The sequence below is a fragment of the Artemia franciscana genome, chromosome 10, assembly GCF_032884065.1.
Source record: "Artemia franciscana chromosome 10, ASM3288406v1, whole genome shotgun sequence".
Classification (NCBI taxonomy): domain Eukaryota; kingdom Metazoa; phylum Arthropoda; class Branchiopoda; order Anostraca; family Artemiidae; genus Artemia; species Artemia franciscana.
In genome coordinates this window covers 27,848,262-27,873,365 of record NC_088872.1, presented here as the reverse complement: position 1 = coordinate 27,873,365, position 25,104 = coordinate 27,848,262, and the positions used below count along the sequence as shown (strand labels likewise).

General features: G+C 34.9%; 1 protein-coding gene across 3 annotated transcripts; it reads right to left on the bottom strand.

The window, feature by feature from the left end:
* Positions 1-802: 802 nt before the first annotated feature.
* On the bottom strand, positions 803-23,514 carry LOC136032020 (endoribonuclease LACTB2-like). Of its 3 annotated transcripts, none has more exons than XM_065712096.1 (6): positions 23,344-23,514; positions 17,812-17,975; positions 11,963-12,086; positions 7,122-7,320; positions 5,127-5,255; positions 803-1,124 (listed from the first exon to the last, which is right to left on the bottom strand). In XM_065712096.1, exons 1-6 carry the CDS (start codon positions 23,466-23,468, stop codon positions 996-998), a joined length of 870 nt encoding a protein of 289 aa, XP_065568168.1. In that variant the 5' UTR covers positions 23,469-23,514; the 3' UTR covers positions 803-995. The 3 variants fall into 3 exon arrangements, with proteins under 3 accessions (XP_065568168.1, XP_065568170.1, XP_065568169.1); XM_065712098.1 differs by lacking the exon at positions 23,344-23,514 and adding an exon at positions 23,217-23,301; XM_065712097.1 differs by lacking the exon at positions 23,344-23,514 and adding an exon at positions 23,003-23,068.
* Between the last annotated feature and the right edge of the window lie 1,590 nt (positions 23,515-25,104).

Sequence of the window (25,104 nt, the reverse complement as noted above, 5' to 3'; positions counted from 1 at the left end):
TTTTCATAGGGATAATATTATGTGTCTCTAATCGAAGTTTTTGATGCTTTCCAATTGTGATCACATTTGTTCTATAACGTAAAGGGATTCCCATAAAACAAATATGTTTAGTTAATTTTTGGTGAATTTGGAACGATTATTGTTTTGTTTAGTTATTATTTTGACTGTATTATTTGATGTTTCCCATACACTTTTCATGCTCATTTGAAATATCCAAGCAAAAGTTTTCAGAGAGTAAAATCTTTCTTTTTCAAGAAGCGTAGGCAAATTTCCTTTTTTTTAGGATTTTTTTTCTATAAGAACATTTTTTTTTATACTGTAGCATGTCATTACTCTCTGGGTACAAATTTTTTTTATGAGTCCGGAAATACAATCATCCGAATCCACTTGTAGTTGACACACCGTGCAGATGTCAAAACGAGCCACCCTAAAATACGCCCTGAAGTCAATATTCTCAAAACTAAGAGTATCTCGATTAAGAATTTCTTCTAAATTAATAGTTTTTGACGTAATCATAGATTCAATTTTATATGTGTAGTTCACCATGTAATGAGAGGAACAGAACGGTGACAAAAACATTGAAATATAAATTATATGAAAACTTAAATGTGGTTTAGAACTTTAAAATCAGATTCGGAGGCGAAAAATTACTGGTCAGAATTGGTGTCAAAACACATGGCAGATCCAAATTGAGTGTTGACAAGTCTAATACCGGATTTTCAATTGGCAATTTGATTTTGAAACTTTTTGGCCTAGATAATCCAGTAGTCACACCCACCTTTCGAGTTTCAGGTTAGCAATCTTTGTTATGAAAAATATTGTCAGCTTTTTATTCTGATGTATCCTAAAAGATGGTAAAAAAAAAGAAGCTGCTATCTACCACATTCAGAACTAATAGGGACAAAATAACGATTGAAACATCCATATTTAAAAAGCTAAAAATAAGAGCAGATCCTTGGTAGTGGCGGAACCTTTTCTTTTCAATTGAGAGACCATCAGAGTGATGATTGGTTCGCTAGCTTCCACCTCCCTTCACTATGTACAACTCGTTTCTCTTTAAGTAACTTCTCCAAGTGATGGTTGACGTTGACCTCAGCTGCGGGATAAAGATGTTCTGGTGTCTCCTAAAGCAGAAACTTGCTTAAACCAAAATCGGTTCGACCACATTCATATAATTTCAATCGGTTTTGTGCATAATCATGATTCAGTCACTATTCATTTGTTAGTAATGTTATGAATTGTAACGCATTTGTTAATGCGTTTCATTTGTTTTTACAAGTCTATCGTATATGAATTTAAGAAAAGGGATTTTTCCTTTTTTCAAGCTCTCCTGAAATTCTGTAGACGTATTTGACTGTTCAGTTAGTTTACTAGAAATAATACCTTAGGGAATATATATTGCTTAAGACTCACTGACTTGGGATCTTTTTCGAATAAAGCTATAAGGCTTTCCTGTTTATCAAAGGCACTATTCAGCTATAGTAACAAAATGTCGGAACTTCCTATTAGGTTGACACTTCACTATTGTCTGCCACATTTTAATTTTTACCCTAAGACATTCAAAATGTTAATGAGAAACCTACTATAGTGCTTCCATTATTCCCGAGTTTCCTAAGTTTCCTCGAAAGACACACTGAGTTACTGAACGAATATGAACCCAGCATAAATAGAAAAGAAGACGTTTTGAGCCTTCTCAGAAATTAGTGCCAAATATAACGCAGGGTCAGATATTCAGAGTAGCCAAAAAACATAACATAATTTGGCAATAGACCCGCCACGGCTACCACTCAGCATCCTTGTTTTATTTTCATTTCTGTCAACGGAAAATAAAAATTTTGTATTTTGGTAGCAATTGCATGGTATTTTAAGGCAACATTCCAGCTAGGTTGCAGTAATAATCACTAATACATTTCACGAGTAAAGCTTATAGCAAAGTACATGTTAATAAAGAAATTAATAATTAAGTTTCCTGGTCCCATAAAACGACCTCATTAAATACAACTAATTATTCATTGTCTTTATTTCATAAGGTGTCTCATCATTTGGTGAAAGCCCAAAACAAACAGCTCCTAAGTATTTTATCATTAATGAGCAATGCTGCAAAGTAAAGACAAACCATCACAATTTTACCTATAAGCCTAAAAATGTTCTCTGTGCAGTAAACAATTCAATGAAAAGGAACAATGCAAGGTAGGAAATTTGGACTTGTTGTCGTTTCAAGAATTAAAATGTGTTGTTCTTACAGAGTTTTCTACGTTGAACAATTCGAATACCGACATAGTTCGAATATAAAGTTCATTATATAAATGTTAATGCTTACAAGGTTTGTATCGGAATTTTGTACGCTGGACATAAAAACTTATCTAGTACCCATTTTTTTTGCCTAAAGTATCGAAAAAAACAACCAAAAATGTTTTGAACAATAACTAACTATTTTTTCGAGTGTTCTCAATTAAACCGTATATTTGTAAAGAAACAAAAACCATTCATAGATAAAACAGCAAAATTTTGAGAATTCTTAAGCAAAATATAGAAAGATATGGAAAAAACGTCCAAATTTCACGATACCTCGGAGATGTGTCGAGCCTTCCCCCCTGCCTACGTGCCAAACTGAAGGCTAGTTTATCGCTGTTTATTTTGTAAAATTTATCTAGCCATAAATCTTTACATTTCAACCATCTTGCAAAATAATCTACAAAACCACACTCTTTTAGTCTTGTAACTATGATAATCAGGGAAGTAGCCAAGAACCTCTTACGGTACTACTGCAGCTGATTTTTACACAAGGTTTGGTTTGGTCAACATTCTGTATGGGAGATCTTTATCCTCTTCTGGAAAAACGAAAAAACTCCAATCAAAGTACATCTTTCAGACCCATAGCTGTATCAACCAGTTTTTGCAAGCTTCATGAAGTGCTGTTTATAAAAGAGCTTGAGGGAAAATGTTAGACGCATCTACATCAATTTGGCTTTCAAAATGGCATTTGATGTACAGATGCTCATGAGGTTGTTGCTGATGCTCCGCTTGATGGCTTCTTGTACAGGTAGTTCACTCGCCTTGGCGAGTCATGATGCTCGCCGCGCTTTTGACTCCCTGATCCACCCCCTTATACTGTTAAGGAGCAAATCCGGCTATCATCAGATCTCAAAGGGATCTGATGATAGCCGTAGCATATGTTACCATATGTATGCTAAGCTACGAGTCCGACTTAAAAATCCCCCTTAAGAAAAATGAAATGGCAAGGCTACTGGATAGAACTACACCAGTTAAGAAAGGAGCAAGGCAAGGTGCCATTGCCTATCCTTGTTGTTTCAATAATTATGTCCTTGGGGCTCAAGACCAGTGTCAGATGTCTTGCATTCTCTCTGGCTTCAATATCTTCTTAGTCACTTGTGCCGATAGACATTTTTGACCTTAGCTGAACTTCGTACAAAATTTTTGTAAGTTTTCAAAAACTACAAACAGAATACTTTAAATCTGGTCTTGAATTCAATGTTGAAAAGTCGAACATAGTGCTTCTTAACTAGAAAAACTCACTTTCTGATGAAATTGTACTAGGAAGATCCACTCAGTTCAGTTCATTCGGGTTTATTAAAAAAAATTATAACAGTCATAACATACTTAATCTCTCATCTCTATGCAAAAACTGCATGCTGAGTCCCATATCACCTCAAAAATAAATACGCACTATGGCTCTCCCTTCACTTCTCGATACAATCATCGCCTGACCAAATCGCTTATATTGGTATTCCCATTGGAAATACAATTTCTCACTCTCGTCATATCCTAGTAGAATATATCAAATGCCGCATATTAGCTTCACATGCTTCCATAGTGTCTGCTAAGCTTCGTTTCAATCGCCACTATCTGGCAACGCTGTTGCTCTCCCTCACACATCCTCTACATTGCACCGTTCTGGAAGATTCTTACACACGTTGATACATCCACTCCACTCTCATCCGCTCCACTTTCTTCCGTTTCGCAAAATACCAACTGAGCTATCCAATTCGGACACGCAGTTCAAAGCTCATAATAGTCTTCATATCGCACATCCTACTATAGTTCGGCTAATATAGTTTTCATAGTTCGGCTGTGATAATTAGAAGTGCGACATACGCCATTTTGGTCGAAAATGAGTTATGTATGTGTCATGGGTAGACTAAGCACAAGGAATCGAATGGTGCAGTCAGAATTGTTTGAATTCGATCGGAATGCTTGAATTTTATTTATACCACTGAAAAAAGCATAAAAAGTTGGTTTGAGAATATGTTACCTTTATACCCATTAGCCTCATCCTTCAGAGCGACCATAGCCAATAAACTTTTTTCTGTTTTTGGCTCTCCTGAAATTACAAAAATTGTATAAGTCGCACTTTTGATTAACACAGCCGAGTTGTACAGTGCTGTTTTGCTTTAGTTTTGAAGAGCTCCGTCATTTTCTTTTTGCATGAAGACGGGTTTTCAATAAATTGCAATCGAAAAGTTTGGTTTTTGGCATAACTTTTCATAGTTCTTCATGTTCTTGAGGCGAGATTGGATTTAGAATCTTTTATTGGCTACATAGTAGATTGAAAGTAGAACGAAACTGTAAGTCTGAAAGTTAGACAACGGTATCCATCAGATTTTGAGATATGTATCCCCTTTCATGTCATATCTTCAATTCTAAACATTGAAACACAAGCCTTTAGATTTACACTACCAAATGTAAGAGTTACATCTAAACCAACTTTAAATACAATATTAAAACTGAGATTTATGCAGGTATGTAGGATTTTTTTGGGGGGGGCACAACTCCGAAATAATTGATCAAGATGGACGATTTTGGAAAATATACAACATTATGGGTGATACAGAATAAATCTCAAAATATAGGAGGGATCGAGGCTTCCTACCGACGTACTGGGGGCATTGCATGGTCCGTTTTGGGGAATGTAGTGGAACCTTGACAACACAAGGCTCAAGGGTTACAAATTATATGGAGTTACCACAATAACTCGATTTGTCACAAAACTTAAAGTATGAATGGGCTACTTATTTGCTTCTTATTCTTTTGTCTTCTCCGAGGGAGAATTCTTGTTAGTTTAACATTTATAAAAGACTATAAGCTGAGACAGAAGATAGAATTACCTTGTAGGCTTGCCTTACTATATCCATTGCTGTAACAAGTTGCCAATTAAATGATGCCAAAACTTGAAGGATTTGTTCCTCTCTGTGTTGACGATGGGCTAAATAATATTGGATCCTTTCTGCTGGGCTCTAGAAAATGTTAAGAAAAGATTAAAAAAAAAGTTGATTTTTAACACAGTGAGAATTTGAGAATGCACAAAAGTACCCTTTTCGATGGATAAAAGATCTCAATTTAGAAAAGATTTTGCAGTAAAATAATAAGTATTTCAGGAAACAGTCGGAAACTCTTCCAAATTACAAAAAAAAAGTTTTGAAAGAGTAGCAAAGCGATTTCTTCGTACAATTAAAATCCTTAAAATCGTTGAATCAAAATCAAGTAGTTGTGGTATCAAGCCATGGCTAATTGTAGAAAAAGCAAAGACAGATAGTCCGAGTGAGTGAGAGGCAAATCTAGCATAAACCCTCATTAGGATATTAGGATTATAGACCTGAAACTGTCAAGATATAATTAATAGTATTAAAATAAGAGTCTGAGACTCACAAAAGGCAGTAATATATGCCAAACGCACATACAAACGCCTTAAATAAAGAAACTTGTATGGAAGTCTCGGTTGCAATTCCCACGACACGGACGCTCTGACCCCTTTCTAATGAATCAAGAGGAGAAGAATAAGGAAGAATTTAAGAGATGTCATACTATTGTTAAAATTTTACAACCAAGAGAAACTTTATAGTTTTACTAGATAAAATATTGATGGGATGAAAACTTCAGATTGAGCATTTTAATGATTTTTTTTTTTCAAGATAATTTCTTCACTTCTTAAGAAACATTACAAAAATCCAGTTGAATTCTCCATTTTCTCTATTATTTGATCCAAAACTTGTTGAATTCTTGCTATGCTTGGGAAGCAGTGTGCAATGAGACACTTTCGTTGGACTGGATAGACAATTCCGTGGACTTGAAACGCATTAGGAAAATGACTTCTTTTCCAAAGTAAACATCACCAAGATACTAGTTCATCTCACCGACTGTTATTCACTAACCATAGTAACGAAAAAGAAACCCTAATTCTCCATACTATGTTGACAATCCAATTTTTGGTTGCTTTATAGAAATTTTTACTATTGTATAGCGGAATTGTCAGTTGGCTTTGGTTTGTTTATAACCAAATAAATGTCTCGAATCCAACTTTTTCAATTTTAATTTTGACCTAACATACAAAAAGGAGAAAAAATAGGATGTTTGTTAAATCGTGAACAAAAAAGAAATGACCAGGTATTTACCTCTGGTAAGCCTCTGTGTTTCAGTACAAAAGAAAAAAAAAATTATTCAAGGTATCAAAAAAAAGAAAACACAAAATTAACTAGACTGAACATAATGATCCAAATGGGCACTGACGGGACAAAAGCCAAGGACTAAAAAAGCCAGAGCTCAAAACTGAAAAATAGATTTTTTTTTTAGCTTTAGAACTAATTATTGGAAAAAATTAAGGATATTCTCAAGAAGTGTCAAAAAAAATTTGAGATACATTTATAAGAAAAGCAACATGTCTGTTGGGAATATTTATTTGTTGGGTAATTCCGCTGTAAAAACCGAATTTAAGAGTTAGCTAAGTTTTTTAATACTAAAAAAAACACAATTAATCGATTTTACTTTAAAGAGAATATAGAAATTTATTAACCGACTGAAGATTTAACTTCAGATTGAAAAAATCTTTCCTAAAAACAAAATTGCATGGTTTTAGAAGCTCTGATTTTAACCACTATATAAAGAACAGATTTTCCATAAACTATGAATTGAATTCCTGGCTTCTTGAAAAGGAAGTGCTTTGAACAATAGAGATATTATGTGTCTTCTGAAATCCTAATTTTATTTCTAACGAATATTATTCTGCGAAAAAAAGCTTTTTTTTTGTCATGATATATTTGCAGGACAGATTTATTCACTTCAGAATATAGAAAAGAATCAAAACAAATTTATAACTTAAAAATTACCTCTATAATATTACCATGGCCTGGGTACAGAATTTTAGCGTTCACTTCTAAGATTTTCCTCAGGGAAAGGAGATAATCATGCAGATCTTCAAAGACAGTTGTGCCTTCTCCAAGAATGCAGTCACCGCAAAACACTGCTTCTTCTTCTTCAAGGTGTAGCACTACATGATCGGTTGTATGGCCCGGTGTTTGAATTACTCTAAAGAAAATTTATAATTGTACTGTAACAATTATTGCTTTCTTCTTTACGCCTAGTGATCTCCGTTTCTTCGAAAATATGTCCAGTTGTGATACAATTTTACTTTTTCAGCATTGTACATTCGCTTTTCTTTTTGTTGTAGTTCAAGGTTTTCTTATGACGGTGCTTTACTTTAGGCTCGAATTTGAATCGGAATCACATAAAAGGGGATCGATATTCTGGGCTTCAGAACTGAAGCCAATTTATGTATATGGCGTCTAGTTATGATGCAACTCCACTTATAGGAAAAAATAACTTAACAGGCCTTAGGACAGCAGCACTTATTCTAGGGGATGGGAAGAAGACTGAATATGATACAAAGAATCACTGACATTCAGGAAATACCCTTTTTTCTATTAATGTCTCTTTTTTCCATTTTTTTTCAGATATTACCGTATCGAGCCAATGGTCAAAGAATATCGGGATAGGGCTCATTTGAATAGAAATACAAATATTAATTACCCTTGTTTAGCAACATTATGTCACATGTAACATGCCACAGTAAAGTGCCGTTCCCAACCATCTTTGCCGCAGAAAAATAATTTTGGCTCAAACACGACAAAAACGCCGACCCGGTTCAATAGTAATCGAAACTCTAAAAAACAGAAATTTGATTCCAATGGACACATAAAAAGAATCGGATTTTTATCCTAATTCCAAATATATAACTTTCATTAAGTTTAATCTTACCCATCAAAAGTTACGAACCTGATCAAATTTACCTTATTTTCGAAAAAAGGGGGAAATACCCCCTAAAAGTAATAGAATCTTAATGAAAATCACACCGTCACATTCAGCGTATCAGAACCCTACTGTAGAGGTTTTAAGCTCCTATCTGCGAAAATGTGGAATTTTGTACTTTTTGCCAGAAGAAAGATCACGGATGCATGCTTTATTTTGCACGGGGTGATCATAACGTTCTAGTGGTCCTAGAATATCTTGAGAGGGTTCATTCGAACGGAAATTAAAACTTCTAGTGCCCTTTTTAAGTGTCCAAAAAAATTGGAGGGTAACTAGGCCCTCTTCCACACTCGTTTTTTCCCAAAGTCACCCCATCAAAATTTTGAGATAGCCATTTTGCTCAACATAGTCGAAAGATCTAATAAATCGGGCCTATGTCTTTGAGGACAACTTTATGAACTTTGCGAATTGTTTACATATAGTATTGGTTACTGGGAAGTATGCAGACGTTTTCAGGTTGTTTTTTTTTCTGGTGGGGGGGGGGAAAGGAGGTTACGTTGGAGGATCATTTCATGGGAGAAGGGACATTTCTATGGAGGGGGCGCCAGGTTTCCCAGCATTATTTAAAAACCCATCAGAAATAAAATATTAAAAAAACAAGTTTTTTGAACTGAAAGTAAGGAGCAACATTAAAACTTAAAACGAACAGAAATTATTGCGTATATGAGGGGGATCACCCCTTCGTCTCCAAGCCAATACCTCGCTCTTTACGCTAAAGTTTTTTTAGCACTTTCAAAACAGCTATTTATTCTAATTAAACGGTCTTGGTGATTCAGGGGCAATTCTTAAAGATTTGGAACAAAATTCGAACTTTAGCGTAAAAATTGTGGTACTGGCTAGGTGGCGAAGCCCCTCATATACGTAATAATTTCTGTTCGTTTTAAGTTTTAATGTTGCTCCTTACTTTCAGTTGGAAAAACTTGTTTTTCATTTAATTATACAAATGAGGGGGATGCAACCTCCTTAACCCCCTGCTCTTTAAGCTAAAGTTTAAAGTGCTTTAATGGAATCATTTATGAGTACAACATATTTATTTAATGGATAATTGCAAGTGTTCTATTTGTCAGTTGTTTCTTAAGACCTTTGAACTAAAAATGTTATTTTTTGAAGCGAACTAAAGCGCATCAATACGCTGTTCCATTCCTAAGACATAGTGAAAAATAATCTTTATCCCATTCAATTGACAATGTGTCGAAGCTGTCTTTCTTAAGGCATTGAGGGCAAAAAGTCAAACTTCAGGGTGAAGAGTTGGATGTCGAGGAAGGAGCAGCTTCTTCTCATACCCAAAATAGTCTGAACGTTTTAAGTTCTAGTGCCTCTTTATTTTCATTTGAGAAAAATTAGTTAATTTCCGTTTGTTTTTAATTTCATATCTTGGTATGGTCTCATGATGCCTCACTTTCTTCCCCTTTTGAGCAAGTAAGCATATGAACGGAATCAAAAATGGACACAAAATATATGAGCAACAAGAGGGGAGCTATCACCGCATAGCACCCACATCACAGACTTAGTCTAAAGGATTTGTCAAAATGAAGAGAGATTGGAAGTTAAATCCTCCCCCTCCCCCTCTTTCTATATTTATGTGAAGATTCACTGAACGTTACAAATTCGGGCATAAAATGCAGTTCTTGAGACTCTTTGGCCTCTTTTGGCCAAAATTGCTGAGTGGCGCCATAAAAAGAAAGAACAAGCATTAACATAAGTGCACAAAGATGCAAGAAATAAGCGTTCCATTCAATTTACTGTTCGATGCTCTACCTAAATATAGGAATTATTTCCGTCAAAAACATCAATGGTCAAGACTGGAAAAAATTCTCTGATAAGAAAATTCTTTAGTCACAATAAGTCCTTTTGTAGGTGCCTGTGGTAAACGAATCACTTACCAAACAATCTTTCTCTGAAATATTAAAGAAATCAAAATGAAAGAAAGTCAATGAAACTTCCAAGAGATTTCTGGAATTTTTTTTTCAGGTGATTAAAGAAAGTTTTGTTCTTCCGACTCTACTACTTTCTTCAAAATATGGAAAACGTGTCTGAAAAGCCATTGTACGTGGAAGGAGAGACTTGTTTTCTCTTTCCCTATTTCTGTAAACCATGCCTGTTTTTCGTCACCTTGAACAATTCCCCCCCCCCCCCCGTGTATTTGCCTGATAAAGAAACTTATCTCTTAGCCTTAAGGAGAAAAATTTGACCTTTTTGTAAGAACTGGAGCTCAAGATTTTGATAAATGCCTGCATATTAATTTTGGAACACAAACTTATATATAAGTGGCACTTTCGGGGCAAGTTTACCCCTGCTATGCCCTAAGCGAGTGATTCTCATGTTGCATAAGAAATATAATATCATTCAAGAGGCATATTTTGTAAATACTTTGAATTTTCTGTCCGCGGCTTCTCTAAGACACCAGTGATATTACATCCCTCGGTATTCTTACTTATATGACAGAGTTGCAAATACCTTGCAGAAAAGCTTGAGAGAGGTAAAAAGTAAAAGGTATACTTAGTCTCCTTTTTAACAAAAACCCCATTGACCTTTTTGTTTACATCATTGCCTAGTGAATCTTTTCTTTATGTTTTTTACGTAAATTTACACAAAATTGAAAACGAACAAAATTTATTTTAGGAAACGTAAGTTTTTCTGATGGAAGTAAAGAAGCGTGTCCAAAAATGTTTTTTGGACGACACAAAAAAAAAATCGAAAATAAATAAAGTTAATTCTGGCTTGCAGCCCACTTATTGTCATCTTGGCGATACCTGAGTTTGACCATGCGTCAAAAACAATGAGAAATCTATAGGGGTGGTGATTTTGAGGAATTTATGAAACGTGACTAATTTCGAAACAAAATCGGCCAAAGAAGTTAGATACAATATTAATTATCTTAGCTTGAATTGTCAACTCATTTGTAAGGCATCATTTAGACGATCATAGTTGTGTACGGTCATAAATTCAGTGCCTTAAAATCAATGCGTTTGTAAATTACCAAACCTTAGCATACAGTTTCTCGAAATATGAAAATGATCTGAGAAATGACTAGTCTTCGAATTATCAGTCGGTGATACTTAGTCGGTATGAGAAGGAAGTAGAGAAGGGTATATTTTCAGGTACCTAAAATCTGGAAACGCAATTTATAGAGCTTACGTCGAATTGTATTGGCCATAGGGCAAGAACCGTGAGAAGGAAGGTTTAAAAGTAGCAATGAGCAGCACTATCGTAAGCGCTAAATCTTATGGGACTCCTACATTCCCATTTGAAAGGGAACCCATTTCAAACCCAAATCGATCTAATCCATATAACAAACAACTCAGAAGGCTTACTAAAACGATATGTTCACAACTTAAATTATAATATACCACATAATATTTAGCGGAAAATGATATTACGCCATTACTATTTGTGTACTAAGGATGTGTACCAAGGATCTTTAAGAACATTTAGCATGAAAATCCTCCAGGCCATCTATACAGAAACTTATTCCGGGATGGGAGAAATAAATTTCAGAAAGAGCACGAGCTTTAAGCAAAACAGACAAAGATTACAGGATAAACTGTAAAAGTATCTAGATTTTGGGGTGACGTAGGGGTGATGGAACCAAGACCCATAGGTTGCATACCTGCAAACGTACCTGAGAAAGTTAAATTGGTTTATGATAAATTATTTAGCATTAAAAGTCAAAGTTGCTTTTTGTTACCAGGTGTACTAATCGTAATTTTGCTCTGATCTCCTTTACAAAGTTAAGACATAATCAAGCGTCTCGGCTATAAATTCTCAAAAACGGATCGAATTGATTTCTAAACGTCACATTGCGTTAGTATGTACATACAACGCTCGATCATATGCCGCTAAGTGCAAAACAAAGCATTACCTTAGCGTTGCGCCTTCCGTAAAAATTTTCTGTCCATCTTGGAGGTTAGTCAGGGGGCTGGGAAATCCGTCTGGAAGGTCTTCAGTTTCACCTTGAAGTCTTGGGTGCTTTAAAACTTCACACCCTCCAATGCAGAAAAGAAAGTAATCAATATGAGCAAAACTGGTCATAAAAGTCGAAAAATTATCTAGAATATTCACAAATTTCTCATAGCAAAGCACCATATATCTTAAAAACATTATTTTCAATCTTCAAAATAATACAGCCTATTTAAGCCTGATAAAACGGAAAAGATTTTTATTATTGACGCTTTACAGAAAGGATAACACAATTCCACAGTGCTAGGATATAGCACAATGATCGTCAAATCACAATTTACGACATATTTCAGATCTAAAAAAACAAATTAGCCTCTCCGTGGACAGTGCTTATAATGGAGGTAGATTTTTACTTTTAAATTGGAGTGTTTGACTTCGTCTCAGCTTTTTATTGAAACTCTCAATTTGTCTCTTTCAAGGATCACTTTCTTAATTCTTACTTTACAATATTGTATCGGTTTTGAATGCAGTCTTTAAATATTGATTATTTAAATATTGTTCTTTTTTACTTTAAATCGCTGTAGCATATATATCAAATTAAAATTTTGTTCAATAGATTTTTATATTTTAGGCTATAGGTTCCATTGACGAAGGTAAGATCTTCAACAACTACAATCTTCACGGTCTAAAACAAATAGTTGTTGTTTTATAAAAAAAAATTATTCGTTTTCAAATGAAAGTAAAGAGCGATATTAGAACCCCAAAAAAAGAAATGATGGTATATAAGAGCGGGCTACTACCACCCCAATCCTACGCTAAGATTATTTTCATTCTCGAAGCTGCGAGATAATTTTTTCTTTATTTTACTTTTTTCATTACTCTTGTGTAAGTCTTCATTCTTGAAAACTGAAAGGAAAAATACTCAAGCATAAAGGCCAAGATTCTGAGGGGGTAGCAGCCCTCCCCTTATACAGGATAATTTCTCCTGATTTTAAGTTTTAACGTTGCTCTTTAGTTTCATTTGAGATTTTTCTTAAATGAAACCATCTTAAATCATTTAAGATTAAACGCTCTATCAACAGTACATTTTGGATAGACTGCATATATTTTTAGGGACAAATACGCCACCAAACGGCAGCTGGGAGACTATAAAATTACCTTCTTAATAATTCTAAACTGATCGGCTATCTCGAAATTGTCAATCAATTGTATTTTGGTCCTATTTGGGCCTAATTTGTTGTTTTGCGGCACATGATAGCATAAACCGACATTGTGCTATGATTTGATTCACCTAAAAAGGACATTGGAAATCTAAATTGCTTGAAAATGAGCAATCTCCTGATATTCTACGATCAATGATCCGACACGGTAGCAGTTTGAGGAAAAAATAAATAAACCCACAACCTTAACAACCCTGCAAGGGAAAAATACGGAAGTTCGTCTGTCTGCAGAAAAAGGCTTGAATCTTCTGGTCTATTCCAAAGTTATTAGACAAATTGAATCTAAATGCGAGACTTTCATTGGGATCGCATCCCTTTTTGTGGGCGTTTTCTCCTTCTTTTCTAAAAGCGTTCAGTTTCTTACTCATATATCATTAATACGTAAATATAAATCAGCGAAAAAAATCAATTTTTCGATGTGGCTAAATAATAACATAATATTTTTATGTTTTATAATTCCCGTTTCTACTGAAACGGTTTGTTCATTATCCTATATATGAGGAGAGCTTATGGTGTTATACTTAAGTTTCAACATATTATAGGTACTAGTTAAACTCTCAATTAATCGTAAGCTAGATTTTATCTTAGAGTGGATGTTTAGTGGATAAGGGATCAGCAGTCCCTATCTCCGTAGGTTAATTTCTATTCGTTTTTAAGTTATAACGTCATTATTTGCTTTCATTTAAAATAATTGTCTTTTTATTTAATTTCTGTCCATTTGTGATTTTTATGGAGCCCAGGTAGGTGAAGTCTTGAACAACCTCGATGCCAGTGGTGCTGTCCAGGCTAACTATAGAGTTAACAATAGGAGAAGACGGGTGAATGGCCATAATTTTAGTTTTGTTCCAGTTTATATGCAGTCTTACTTTGACAGCCTCTTCTCGTAGAATTCGGAGCGCTTCCAGCAGCTGCTCCATGAAGTCCGCCAGAATGGCCAAGTCATCGGCAAAATCAACATCTGTGATGGCACGATCTCCAAAATTTAGCCCAAAGCTGAGACGTGGAGTGGTTTTTGTCATAATGTAATCTACGAGATATTGAAAAGCTCTGGGCCACTGCACATCCTTGGCGCACCCCTGTCGTGATTTGAAAGAATGGGCTGCGCCGACCATTTACTTGTACACAGCTCTCCGTCCCATGGTGCAGCGCCTTGAAAAGTCTGCAGCATTTCTTAGGTAGGCCTGTCAACATTAGAATCCGCCAAAGAGCATCTCGGTCGACTGAGTCAAATGCAGCACGGAAGTCGACGAAGGCAATAAATGCTTTCTGTCGGAACTCTTTGGTCTTCTCTACTATTTGTCGAATCGTGAAAATCTGCTCGATGGTTGAATGATCCGACATAAAACCAGCTTGCTCCGGTCACCGGACCGGACCTTGGTTCGGGCCGTTTCTTAAAGCATTAAAGCGTTTCTTAAAGTCAGCCCGTTTCTTAAAGCATAGTTCTGTCAAATTTCTTGTAGTACTATTGCGCTCTGGGTGGACCCATCAAACTGAGACGAGGCTCAGGGCTAAAACGCCCATTGCCTTCATACTTAATGCTCCTGCCAAAATGCTTCCGGCGTCGAGAGTGGTGCTACATGGCGTCTCCATTTAGACCGGTCTCTTGCAAGGATGTGGACATCCTCCTGAATATTGCCATGGCTAAGAAGGCACCTGCCGTGTCTTTCCATCTGGCTGGGGGACGACTTCTTGGGCCTTTCCCGCCATGCAGCGCGGGATCAAAGTCGAAAATCGTTCGTGCGAGAGTGTCGGGGGGCATGCGAAGGAGATATCCGTACCAACGTAGTGTTTGCTGGGTGAGTTGGGCTTGCGACTCTCCACCCGAACCTAAGTGCAACGAATGGTGATGTTTTTGCTTCGGACGATCGATCTTCTTTGTACCTTTCAAGACCATTGCTTTCATAGATCTGGGATAATTGATGAGGATAAATAAATTATAAGAAATATTTAAAATATGATTAAAGAGCGACGTTAAAACTTAAACAAAAATTAATTTGTGTATGAGGAGGGCTGCCCCGTCCCCCTGACGTCACACCTCCACTATTTACATTGGAGTTTAACCCCCCTCGCAATACTTCAAGAACGAAAATCAAACAAGGACAATTTGTATGATGAAAAGTATTTTTCAAAATGCCTAAGGCTTATTGATGCAATTTTGGTTCAAACAACAAGGTTTTTGGTTTAAATGTTTGTAAGGGCAATCGGTAAAGAAAACATTTTCAAACCCCGCTAACTTACTTTGCTTATTCAAAATGCTTTGTTTTTCATGAAGCTTCTTCAGATAAAGAAGTAAATTAAAAAAGGAGGAATATCAAGAAGTAAGTTCAAAGAAGAGGGATAAGAAAAGAGAAAACATCAAATTTACCTTTCAATTCAAACTGGCAAAAAATATACGAGTTAGATGTGAAGAAATTGGTTAAGCTACTAAAAATAACGACTGATTTCTGTAATCAAATATTTCGTGGTAACGAATTCATAAGTCAAAAGCAATTCATGCATAATTTTTAAAATACATTCCTAAAATACAGAATTTTTATAAAAAATTACCTATCCAAAGAATTTGTTTTCTGCACTGATTCCAACTATGAGAAATTTATTAACCTCAAAGTTACCCATAAAAGAGTTATCGGAGTTTAAGAAACTTTGCATACTTTCGGAAAAAGAGGGAGCGACACTAAAAGGTGTCTGATTTTAATGGAAGTTGCACCTCGACCTTCAGCATCTGCAACCAACCTATCTCGGTGTTTTCAAGTTTCAAATATGTAAAAACACGAAAGTTTGTCGTTTTTACAAGAGAAGTTGTGCCACAAAACGGATCATTTCTAGGATAATCCATGAACCGTTTCAGATTTCAATGGGCTTTCAAATCAGTATTTGTCAATATAGCAATCATAATCATATTTGCACATAAGACTGAGAAGGCTTATTTGTACAGGGATTTGGAGGACTTTTCGGAATCAAGAAAAGCATCAATTCACACGCGGTTTCGCTGCATACTGGATTAAGGTTAGATATTTCACAACTTAAAGACTTTCACAACGCGGTAGAAGTTTATCTTCGGTGATTTAGTGTTTTTAATATGTATTGTTTAAAAAAATCAACTTGAAATCATGGAAGTTAAGCTTCCAACAGGTTTCTATGGATGATTCTCGGCCCGATGGGGGAAATGAAGACTCATGTTTAAAAAAAAAAATCCACAGAATTGCCTTTGGCGTTATTCCATTTTACTCAGCGGTGTTTATCATCACTAACCCTGTCTCTCCGAAGTAGCTATCTTCTGAAAATGCAGCTTCAAAGAAAGGTTTCTTTAATACCCTCCTGCTTACTGAAGCCCTTATTATTTCTAAATCGGACGGAAAACACTAACAAGCAAGGGAACTTTTAAGTTTTGGAAAAGATCCGAGAGCACCAAATCTAGAAAATATGGTGCTTGTTCCACCGCGTCTTTGTCCAAATGCATCAATTTTTCCATAACCAAGACACCTTTATGAGGGCAGATTGTCTTGATGAAAAAGGAGTTATTCAGTAGGCCGGATCTGCTTTCACGATTTTGGGTCCTGTTTCATGAGAAGATTAGAATAGCAATCCCAGCTATTTTTTACATTTACAAGGTAATATATTAGAAAAAATACCGATATCGCAATCTCTTCTCGCCAATGGCAGCCTCTTGGCCTATTTCGGGTCCGAAAAACCAGCTTCATTCTGGTATGGACTGTTTTACTGTCAAAATGCATTTATCTGGCGTTAGCAAGGACGGCAGCACCGATCTTACTGCAAGCTTTTCCGTGCACATTTCGTGACGTGGAATGTGCTCGGCGGGCTCTTTTGACATCTCCATCCCTCTGTATTGGCAATGTCACAGTCCTTCGTTCACCTATCTCCCAAAATAATATTATGTATTTTCACGACTATCTTCAATGTGGTTGTAACTTTGAGGCATCCTATGAGTGGATCATCTTGGACACTTTGACAACAACACTGAAACTCGACCACCCTTTTCTTTACAATCAAAGAAGAAGAGCCATCATGTATATTTATGATCACAGAACAAATTTTGATTGCCATTGAAACTTCTTTTTTACGAGGTTTAATCGTTGAACAACAGTCACTTTTTTTCCTTTTTCGAAATAATAAAAGCAGAATAACTCAATCATAGCTTATTACAAACTGTTGAATAGAATGGCTAGTAATTTAGACGGCATCTAAATGCATATATGATAACTTAAGAGAAAAAAAAATCAATCAAGAAATGGTACCATCTTTGGGCAGGAGCCGGTAAATTTTCAGACCATAGACAACATTATACCATAAGCAATGACATACTTTTTTTCAATTTTTTGTACCGTAAATACCAAAGAAACAGTTTAGTGGTTCATGAATAATGCTCTAAAATTTGCCAACAATTTAAAGCAATGCATTCGGACCATCTATACTCACGGATTTAAATTTTGACCTACAGCCTTAAATTTCTTCAATTTAAGCTAGAGCCCGCAACCTAAAATTTAATTATGGTTCACTTAAGCTAGTTCATTACAAAACACATTTTCTAAATTTATATTTTCGTTTATTTTAAGCTCAATATTCAAAGTACCTGGTGCAAACTTTTCAAAAATATCTTTTACTCCTCCCATGTGGTCATGGTGCCAATGTGTGATGATTATTTTCTCGAGTTGAACTCTTTCACTGCTAAGAACTCGAGCTAGATAATCAATATATTCAGGAACATTTGAATCTCCAGTGTCAATAAGAATGCGTCTGAAATAAAATGTCGAAAACTTTACACAAAAAAAAAGGTATCAAGCTCTTCCCCAGTGGAAAAGGCGGATAGGGACAACAAAAAACAGTAAGTGAAAAGATGGGGTGACCTGCCCACAATGCTCCAACCCGTCAATCATAGATAGATGCTTATTTTTGGAGGGAGGATCAGGTTGGATATGCTAAAATATCTGTGCGAAAAAAAATGATAATCTGTTTTACATATCTATGTGCCAGGATCTAGAGCAGCGGTTCTCAAGCTGGAGTCCACAGGAATTTTCTTGGCATAGACTTAGACATTATGGTCACTTAAGAAAATTGCCAGCGACTTTGGTATTTGTAAAAATATCGGAAATACTTGCATTTTTTAAATTAAAACTTTTCTATGATATGTGGGTTGCAGCGGTAGCAAGCAGCCTAGTAAGAGACGATCATGCCCCATAATAAAAAATTAAATAGTTCATAACTCCTCAAAGTAGAGTCAGATCAAAAAACGAAGCATACTATTAGAACCGACTTGTCCGAAACCCCTACATAGCAAACTTGCTTGGCTTGAACAAAAAGGGAAATATACTGGCTTGAAAATCAAGAAAAGTGGCTGCAACCACAATATTCTGAATACACGGTGTCTTTTTTCTTCTTCTTCTTCTGTTTCCTGTTTAGCAGGGCACTAGAACATAGTAGGGAGCTGTTTACTGGCTCATTTTAAAAGGGAATTGATGGAGTTAAAAATTTTTGTAATTAAAAAAGGTATCTTCAATATAAAATCATTGTTTACGAAAAAACTACATTTTCATGGTTAAGATTCATGAGTGACGCAATAATCGTAGGTATTCAATCACCATAATAGAGAGCTGTTTAATGACTCATTTCAAAGGAAATTGCTGTTCATAGAAACCTTTTCTAATTAACGAAAATAATTTCATATAAAATAAATTTTTACGAAAAACTGCATTTTAGTATTAAACAGTTCGTGGTAACAAACTGTAGTAAGGAGCAACCCGGCTCAATAGTAAACGAAACCCTAAAAAACGGAATTTTGATGCTAAAATATACCTCAAAAGAATCGGACTTTCATGCTGATTTTAAATATATAAGTTTCATCAAATTTAGTCTTTGTCACCAAAAGTTACGAACCTGAGAAAATTTGCTTTATTTTGGAAAATAGGGGGAAACGCCCCCTAAAAGTCATAGAATCTTAACGAAAATCACACCATCGCATTCGGCATATCAGAGAACCACCCTATAGCAAAAATTTCAAGCTCCTATCTACAAAAATGTGGAATTTCGTATTTTTTGCCAGAAGACAAATCACGGGTGCATGTTTATTTCTTGTTTTTTTTTCCAACGGGTCATCGTATCGACCGAGTGGTCCTAGAATGTCGCAAGAGGTCTCATTCTAACGGAAATGAAAAGTTCTAGTGCTCTTTTTAAGTGACCAAAAAATTGGAGGGAATCTACGCCCCCTCCCACACTCATTTTTTCTCCAAAGTCAAAGGATCAAAATGTTGAGATAGCCATTTTGTTTTGCATAGTCAAAAACCATAATAACTATGTCTTCGGGAATGACTTACTCCCCCACAGTCCCTGGGGGAGGGGCTGCAAGTTACAAACTTTGACCAATGTTTACATATAATAATGGTTTTTGGGAGGTGTACAGACGTTTTCAGGGGATTTTTTTTGGTTTTGGGGGTGGGGTTGAGGGGAGAGGGCTATATGGGAGGATCTTTCCTTGGAGAAATATGTCATAGGGGAACAGAAATTCAATGAAAAGGGAGCAGGATTTTCTAAAATCACTATAAAAAAAAACAACGAAAAAATAAACATGGAAAAGTTTTTTCAATTGAAAGTAAGGAGTAGCATTGAAGCTTAAAACGAACAGAGATTATTACGCATATGAGGGGTGCTAAAAATACTTTAGCATAAAGAACAAGGTATTTAGGAGGAGATAAATACCTCGCTCTTTATGCTAAAGTATTTTTAGTAATTTCAACTATTTATTCTACGGCCTTTCTGATTCAGGGGTCATTCGTAAAGAACTGGGACAAAACTTACGATTTAGTGTGAAGAGCGAGGTATTAACGAGGGCACAAACCCCATCATATACATAACAAAAATTTAAGAAAATAAAAGTTTGTTATGTAAGTTAATTCTTAAGTTACGTACATTTTTTACTAATAAAAACATTCATTAAAAATTAAAATTTATAGTTGCCTTTTTATGTAACCAAAAAATTGCAGGGCAACTAGGCCTCCTTCCCCATCCCTTATTTCTCAAAATCGTCTGATCAAAACTAAGAGAAAGCCATTTGGCCAAAAAAGGAATTAATATACAAATTTCACTTTTAATAATTTGTGTGTAATGCAAACATGCATTATTTCAAAAACGTTCAGAAATTAAATAAAAAAACTAGTTTTTTTTAACTGATAGTAAGGAGCGACATTAAAACTTAAAATGAACAGAAATTACTCCGTATATGTAATGGGTTGTCCCCTCCCCAATCCCTCGCTCTTTACACTAAAGTTTGACTCTTTGCCATAATTCTGCTTTTTAAAACAATTAAAAGCTTTAGCGTAAAGAGCGAGGGATTGCAGAGGGGACAACCCATTTCATATATGGAGTAATTTCTGTTTGTTTTAAGTTTTAATGTTGCTCCTTACTTTCAGTTAAAAAAAAGACTAGTTTTTTTATTTAATTATATTGAAAGATAACCATTAGAAGAACAAACCATTGCATACATTGGACTTACTTAGCTGCCTGATTCTTTAGCTTTGTCTCTTACCACACCAAAGAAGAAAACCTGTAGGCTTTTTCCTGGTTATAACTAGGGTTTACATAATCTGGGTTGCAGTGGTAGCTAGCAATCTAGTAAGTTATAGTAAAGAACGAACTTTAGTTCACAGTAACTGAAACATTAATCATGAATGCTGTGGAAGTGGCAACCTAGTAAAAACAAGAACGTAATGGGGACTACATAAATCTTGTCATATATACTTGAAACCTAGTAAAGAACACACCAAATCACATAGTAGCTAAAAGCTAAGATAGTACAAGAATGTATAAGGTTGGAACTTGTTCTGTGTTAAAATTTCCAACAGTAATCACATGTTCACTAATATAATCAATATCTGAGTTGCTGCGGTAGCTAGCAACCTAGTAAGAGATGATCAAGTCCCTTATTAAAAAATACAATAGCCCATAACTCCTAAAATAAGAATCAGATCAAAACAAGAAGTACACTATAACAGCCAACTTATCCATAACTCCTTAAATTTGCCCAAATTTCCTTAACGCCATACATAATACTGAATATTAAATCAGTATTGGAGCATAACCATAGATGCATATTTTAGGATTGATCTTGGAAAATGCTGTCTAGTCTTGGTTATAGGATCTCATAGATAAATACTTATAGCTAAAAAGCCTCTTAGGCCATGGCAAAAACAGAACAAATACAATCAAGCTAACACCTACAGACATGGTAGAAACATACTTAACAATAGTCATACCATAATATAACAATATACAGCAATAATGATAGCAATAACACAAACACACTTAATAAGATACATAGCACCTTCATAACACACAATTCTCATATGCAATCATGACAATAATGTTGTTATTATATGATGCATTACAATGTTAGAGCTTCAAAATATTCCAAAATGAAGTATCTAAACAATAGACGAATCTAATGTGTAGCAAGTGTTGCAAAGAACAATAAATAATTGTATTTTAATAAGTTGGGCTGGTAAGATTCGAAACAAGCTACTTTTTGCTGTCTTGGAAAGTGGTTGGGTTAGGGAAATGAAGCTTTCAGGGATAGATCTACTGACTAAAGTATGTTCTGGGAAGGTATTTTGAAGCGTCTACCTCTACTCCTTCTCTCTCTAGAGGGTAACCTTTATATATCTTTGTTTTGTAAAACTGAAACCTTGCAAGAAAGCTTCTCAGGCTAAATGAAATACAAAAAAAAAGTATTTTCAGCTTCAAAACTTTGCTAAATCCTAATTTATGAGGTTTCAAAGATCTCCAAATACATTTCCTAAATTTAGGAAAATCCCATTGCTTTGGCTTAAAGAATTACTCAAATAACAGGAATTGTATTTTCAAAACTAAAACAGGAGAAAAGGAAACTGAAAACTATGGTATAATGTTTTGTCAAAATTCCAACAGGTATATAGACAAGTCAAATAGGCAAATTTCTAACACATAAAAATTAAAAGAGGGTTAACATGGTAGCTTTGCAATAACTTCTCAGAGTATGCTTCTGGTCTTGAATTCATTACTCAAAGTTTTATTTTCCTAACCTAAACCATATTCCAAGATAGCAAAAAGTAGTTCATCTAGAATTATAATGCTGGGCTTTAAGAGCAAATTTGGTAAATGTGTAGTTCCATCACAAGCTGTCTGAAGTAAATATTACTGCATATAGCAAGATTCTGATGATCAAATATTGTTTCTTTGTCATTATTAGAAAAGCACATTAGCTTACTGCAATCCTCTTCCAACAAGACTAAAAATGTGTAAAGTGGGCTTGCTTACAGGTAACATTATCTATAGAGCAAAGCATATTAGTCCATGAGCCCTGCAGGCAGCAGGATGAGGTATGTACTCTATATTTATTCAACAAAGAGGAATAAAACAAAAAAATCTCAAACAAGGTTTATTAAATAAATAGAGAATGCAGACCTTGCCCTGCTGCCTGCAGGGCTCATGGACTAATATGCTTTGCTCTATAGGTAATATTACCAGTAAGTAAGCCCACTTTAAGCATTTTTAGTTTGTCCTATGGAGGAGGAGGGTCAATCAGAAATAGATCCACTCCTAAAATTAGCATTTCTAAGTACTATAGTATGAAAACTATGCCACTTTGCAGCATAGTTTCCAGTTTAGAAAGCTTGTGATGAAACAAAACATTTACTGCAAATTTTGCCTAGGTATAAGCATTGATAAAAGTTTTCAGTCAGCTAATCACAACTGCGGGCCAATCCTATCTATCTAGAAATATACAAGTTACATACAATATTAGGACCCTGTTGCCCATATTTTTGAAAAATACGCTTAAATTAAAATACTAGCAAGATGAGGCTTAGGGACTGTCAGAGTAATAGTGGGTCTTACCATATACATTAACATACCATTTCAACTGGCCTTAAAGATTGTCTTACTCACTATGCTGGATCTTTTCTGTCAATTTTACTATGCAAAGATTACGGATTTTTAGAAGTGATTTACTTCATGAATACAATTTAGCCGTGATATCATAAGTAAAATCAGATTCACATATGAGTTAATTTAAATATATTATTTCAAGTGCGACATCTATTACAAGATAAAGCGAAAATTACTAGGAAATACCTACGAACTTCCTGTTCCAACAAGATATGTATTGGTTCCTTGAAGAGTCATGATCCCTGGATTACATCCAAGCAATCTGATCACCCTTGTTGAAAGCTTTGATACTTTTGGAATAATTGCTGCGGCCATTCTTTTAACCAATGGGAATATGGGTGCGTTTGTTTACTTGTCCGATTACTAATCTGATTAATCCAAGCGTTTTTTGAGACACATTTGACGTCAGAGGTTAGTCGGATTATCCCCACAAACGCTAAGGATTACTTGTCCGTGGGCTGGCACTTTATAACCCCCAAATAAAAAGATTATTTGAGGATTGTGACGTCAATGCTATATATTTTTTTAAATGGATAAACATGTGAAATCGTTAAGTCTAGAGAAAAGACAAGGAAACTGTAAATAATAGAAATAATTTTAGATTTTCAGTGATCTGTAAGTAATATTATGCATATTCCTTAGTATCTAAAGGGTTTTTGGTGTTCTAGGCCTGTCTTGCATAGGCTAAGCTTCATAAGGAGTCAGAAGAAAAGTTTTTTTGTTATTAAAAAGGTTGATTCTTAGGGAGGCAGCTATCACATTGGTGAGTTAGTCAAATGTTATCATATCAAACAGGCCTAGTTTCTAAACCTTTTATATAGTCTATATTTGTTGAGATTGCTATTTAAACTGGATTTTTAAGATACAGTAGGGGTAAAATTTTACTTTAGCTACTTTTGGCTATCTTTGAAAGAGGTTAGGCTAGGAAAATGAAACTTTCAGGGATGTGTCTACAGGCTAAAGTATGTCCCAGGAAGGTATTTTGAAGTACCTACTTCTACTTCTTTTCCCTCTAAAGGGTCCTGAAATTTTTGGGTGCCTTATTTTTTGGTTATCAGTTTCTTTTTCTCTGGCCTTAGTTCTTAATTATTCTGGCCTTAGACAACTCCTGTTGATTGAGCAGAACTTTAAGCCATAACACTGTTTTTTTCTAATTCTAGAAATAATCTTTTATGCCACCTCATTATAGGTTAAATATATGGCTTATATTATTTATTCTCCATGAATTTTTGTTTTATTTGATTTCATTGATGTCAGACGCTTTCTGTTAAAAATACATTTATTTTTTTACATCAAGCTTCTTCTTTCATGAAAAAATTTGAACTGTTTTTCTTTTAACATGTTGTATAAAATGTAAAGGAATACCTGGCCCTTCATTTCACAGATTCAACTAAAAGTATTTGAGGCATCTTACATCAAAATTCATTTGACACATTTTAGTGATTTTTTTTTAGATGACATAGGACACCATTAAAGTTTTGCATTTGCTTTTTTAAAAATTGTCTTAAAAAGTGCCAAGTTTAGAGAGTTATGTTAATATTTTTCTTGCTAATGAGTATAATTGTTTTTAAAATTCCTTCTGTTTAAAGCATTTTAGAGAGATTCTGAGCCAACCATGGGTATATTGTTGTTACAAATGATTTTTCTCAAATGGGCTTGTGGAAAACAAGTAGAACATATAATTTCTCTTTTTTTATTATTTCAAAACCAGAATATCACAAAACTAAGCATTAATATTGCTGATTGTACCTTAAGTAAATACAATCCCTGATGGAGTTTTGTTGATACCTGTTTAAAAATTTATTTGTCTTAATGAAATACATATTGTTTGTGGGACAGCAATGAGCAACTATGACTTGAGTTATTATTATTTTTTTTTTTTTCAATATTTTCTTTTTTCCAAATAATTTTTGTTCTCTGGTGACATTTGTGTTCCTTCCTAAGTGGCTGG

Bases quoted from the DNA above. Each gene is read 5' to 3' on its own strand.
- LOC136032020 (XM_065712096.1), bottom strand. From the start codon at position 23,468: ATGGCCGCAGCAATTATTCCAAAAGTATCAAAGCTTTCAACAAGGGTG. The intron at 7,321-11,962 runs GTAATGCTTTGT...AATTTTCTTTAG, and splicing joins ACGGAAGGCGCAACGCTAAG to AGTAATTCAAACACCGGGCC. The intron at 5,256-7,121 runs GTAATTTTTAAG...AACATTTTCTAG, and splicing joins GCCATGGTAATATTATAGAG to AGCCCAGCAGAAAGGATCCA.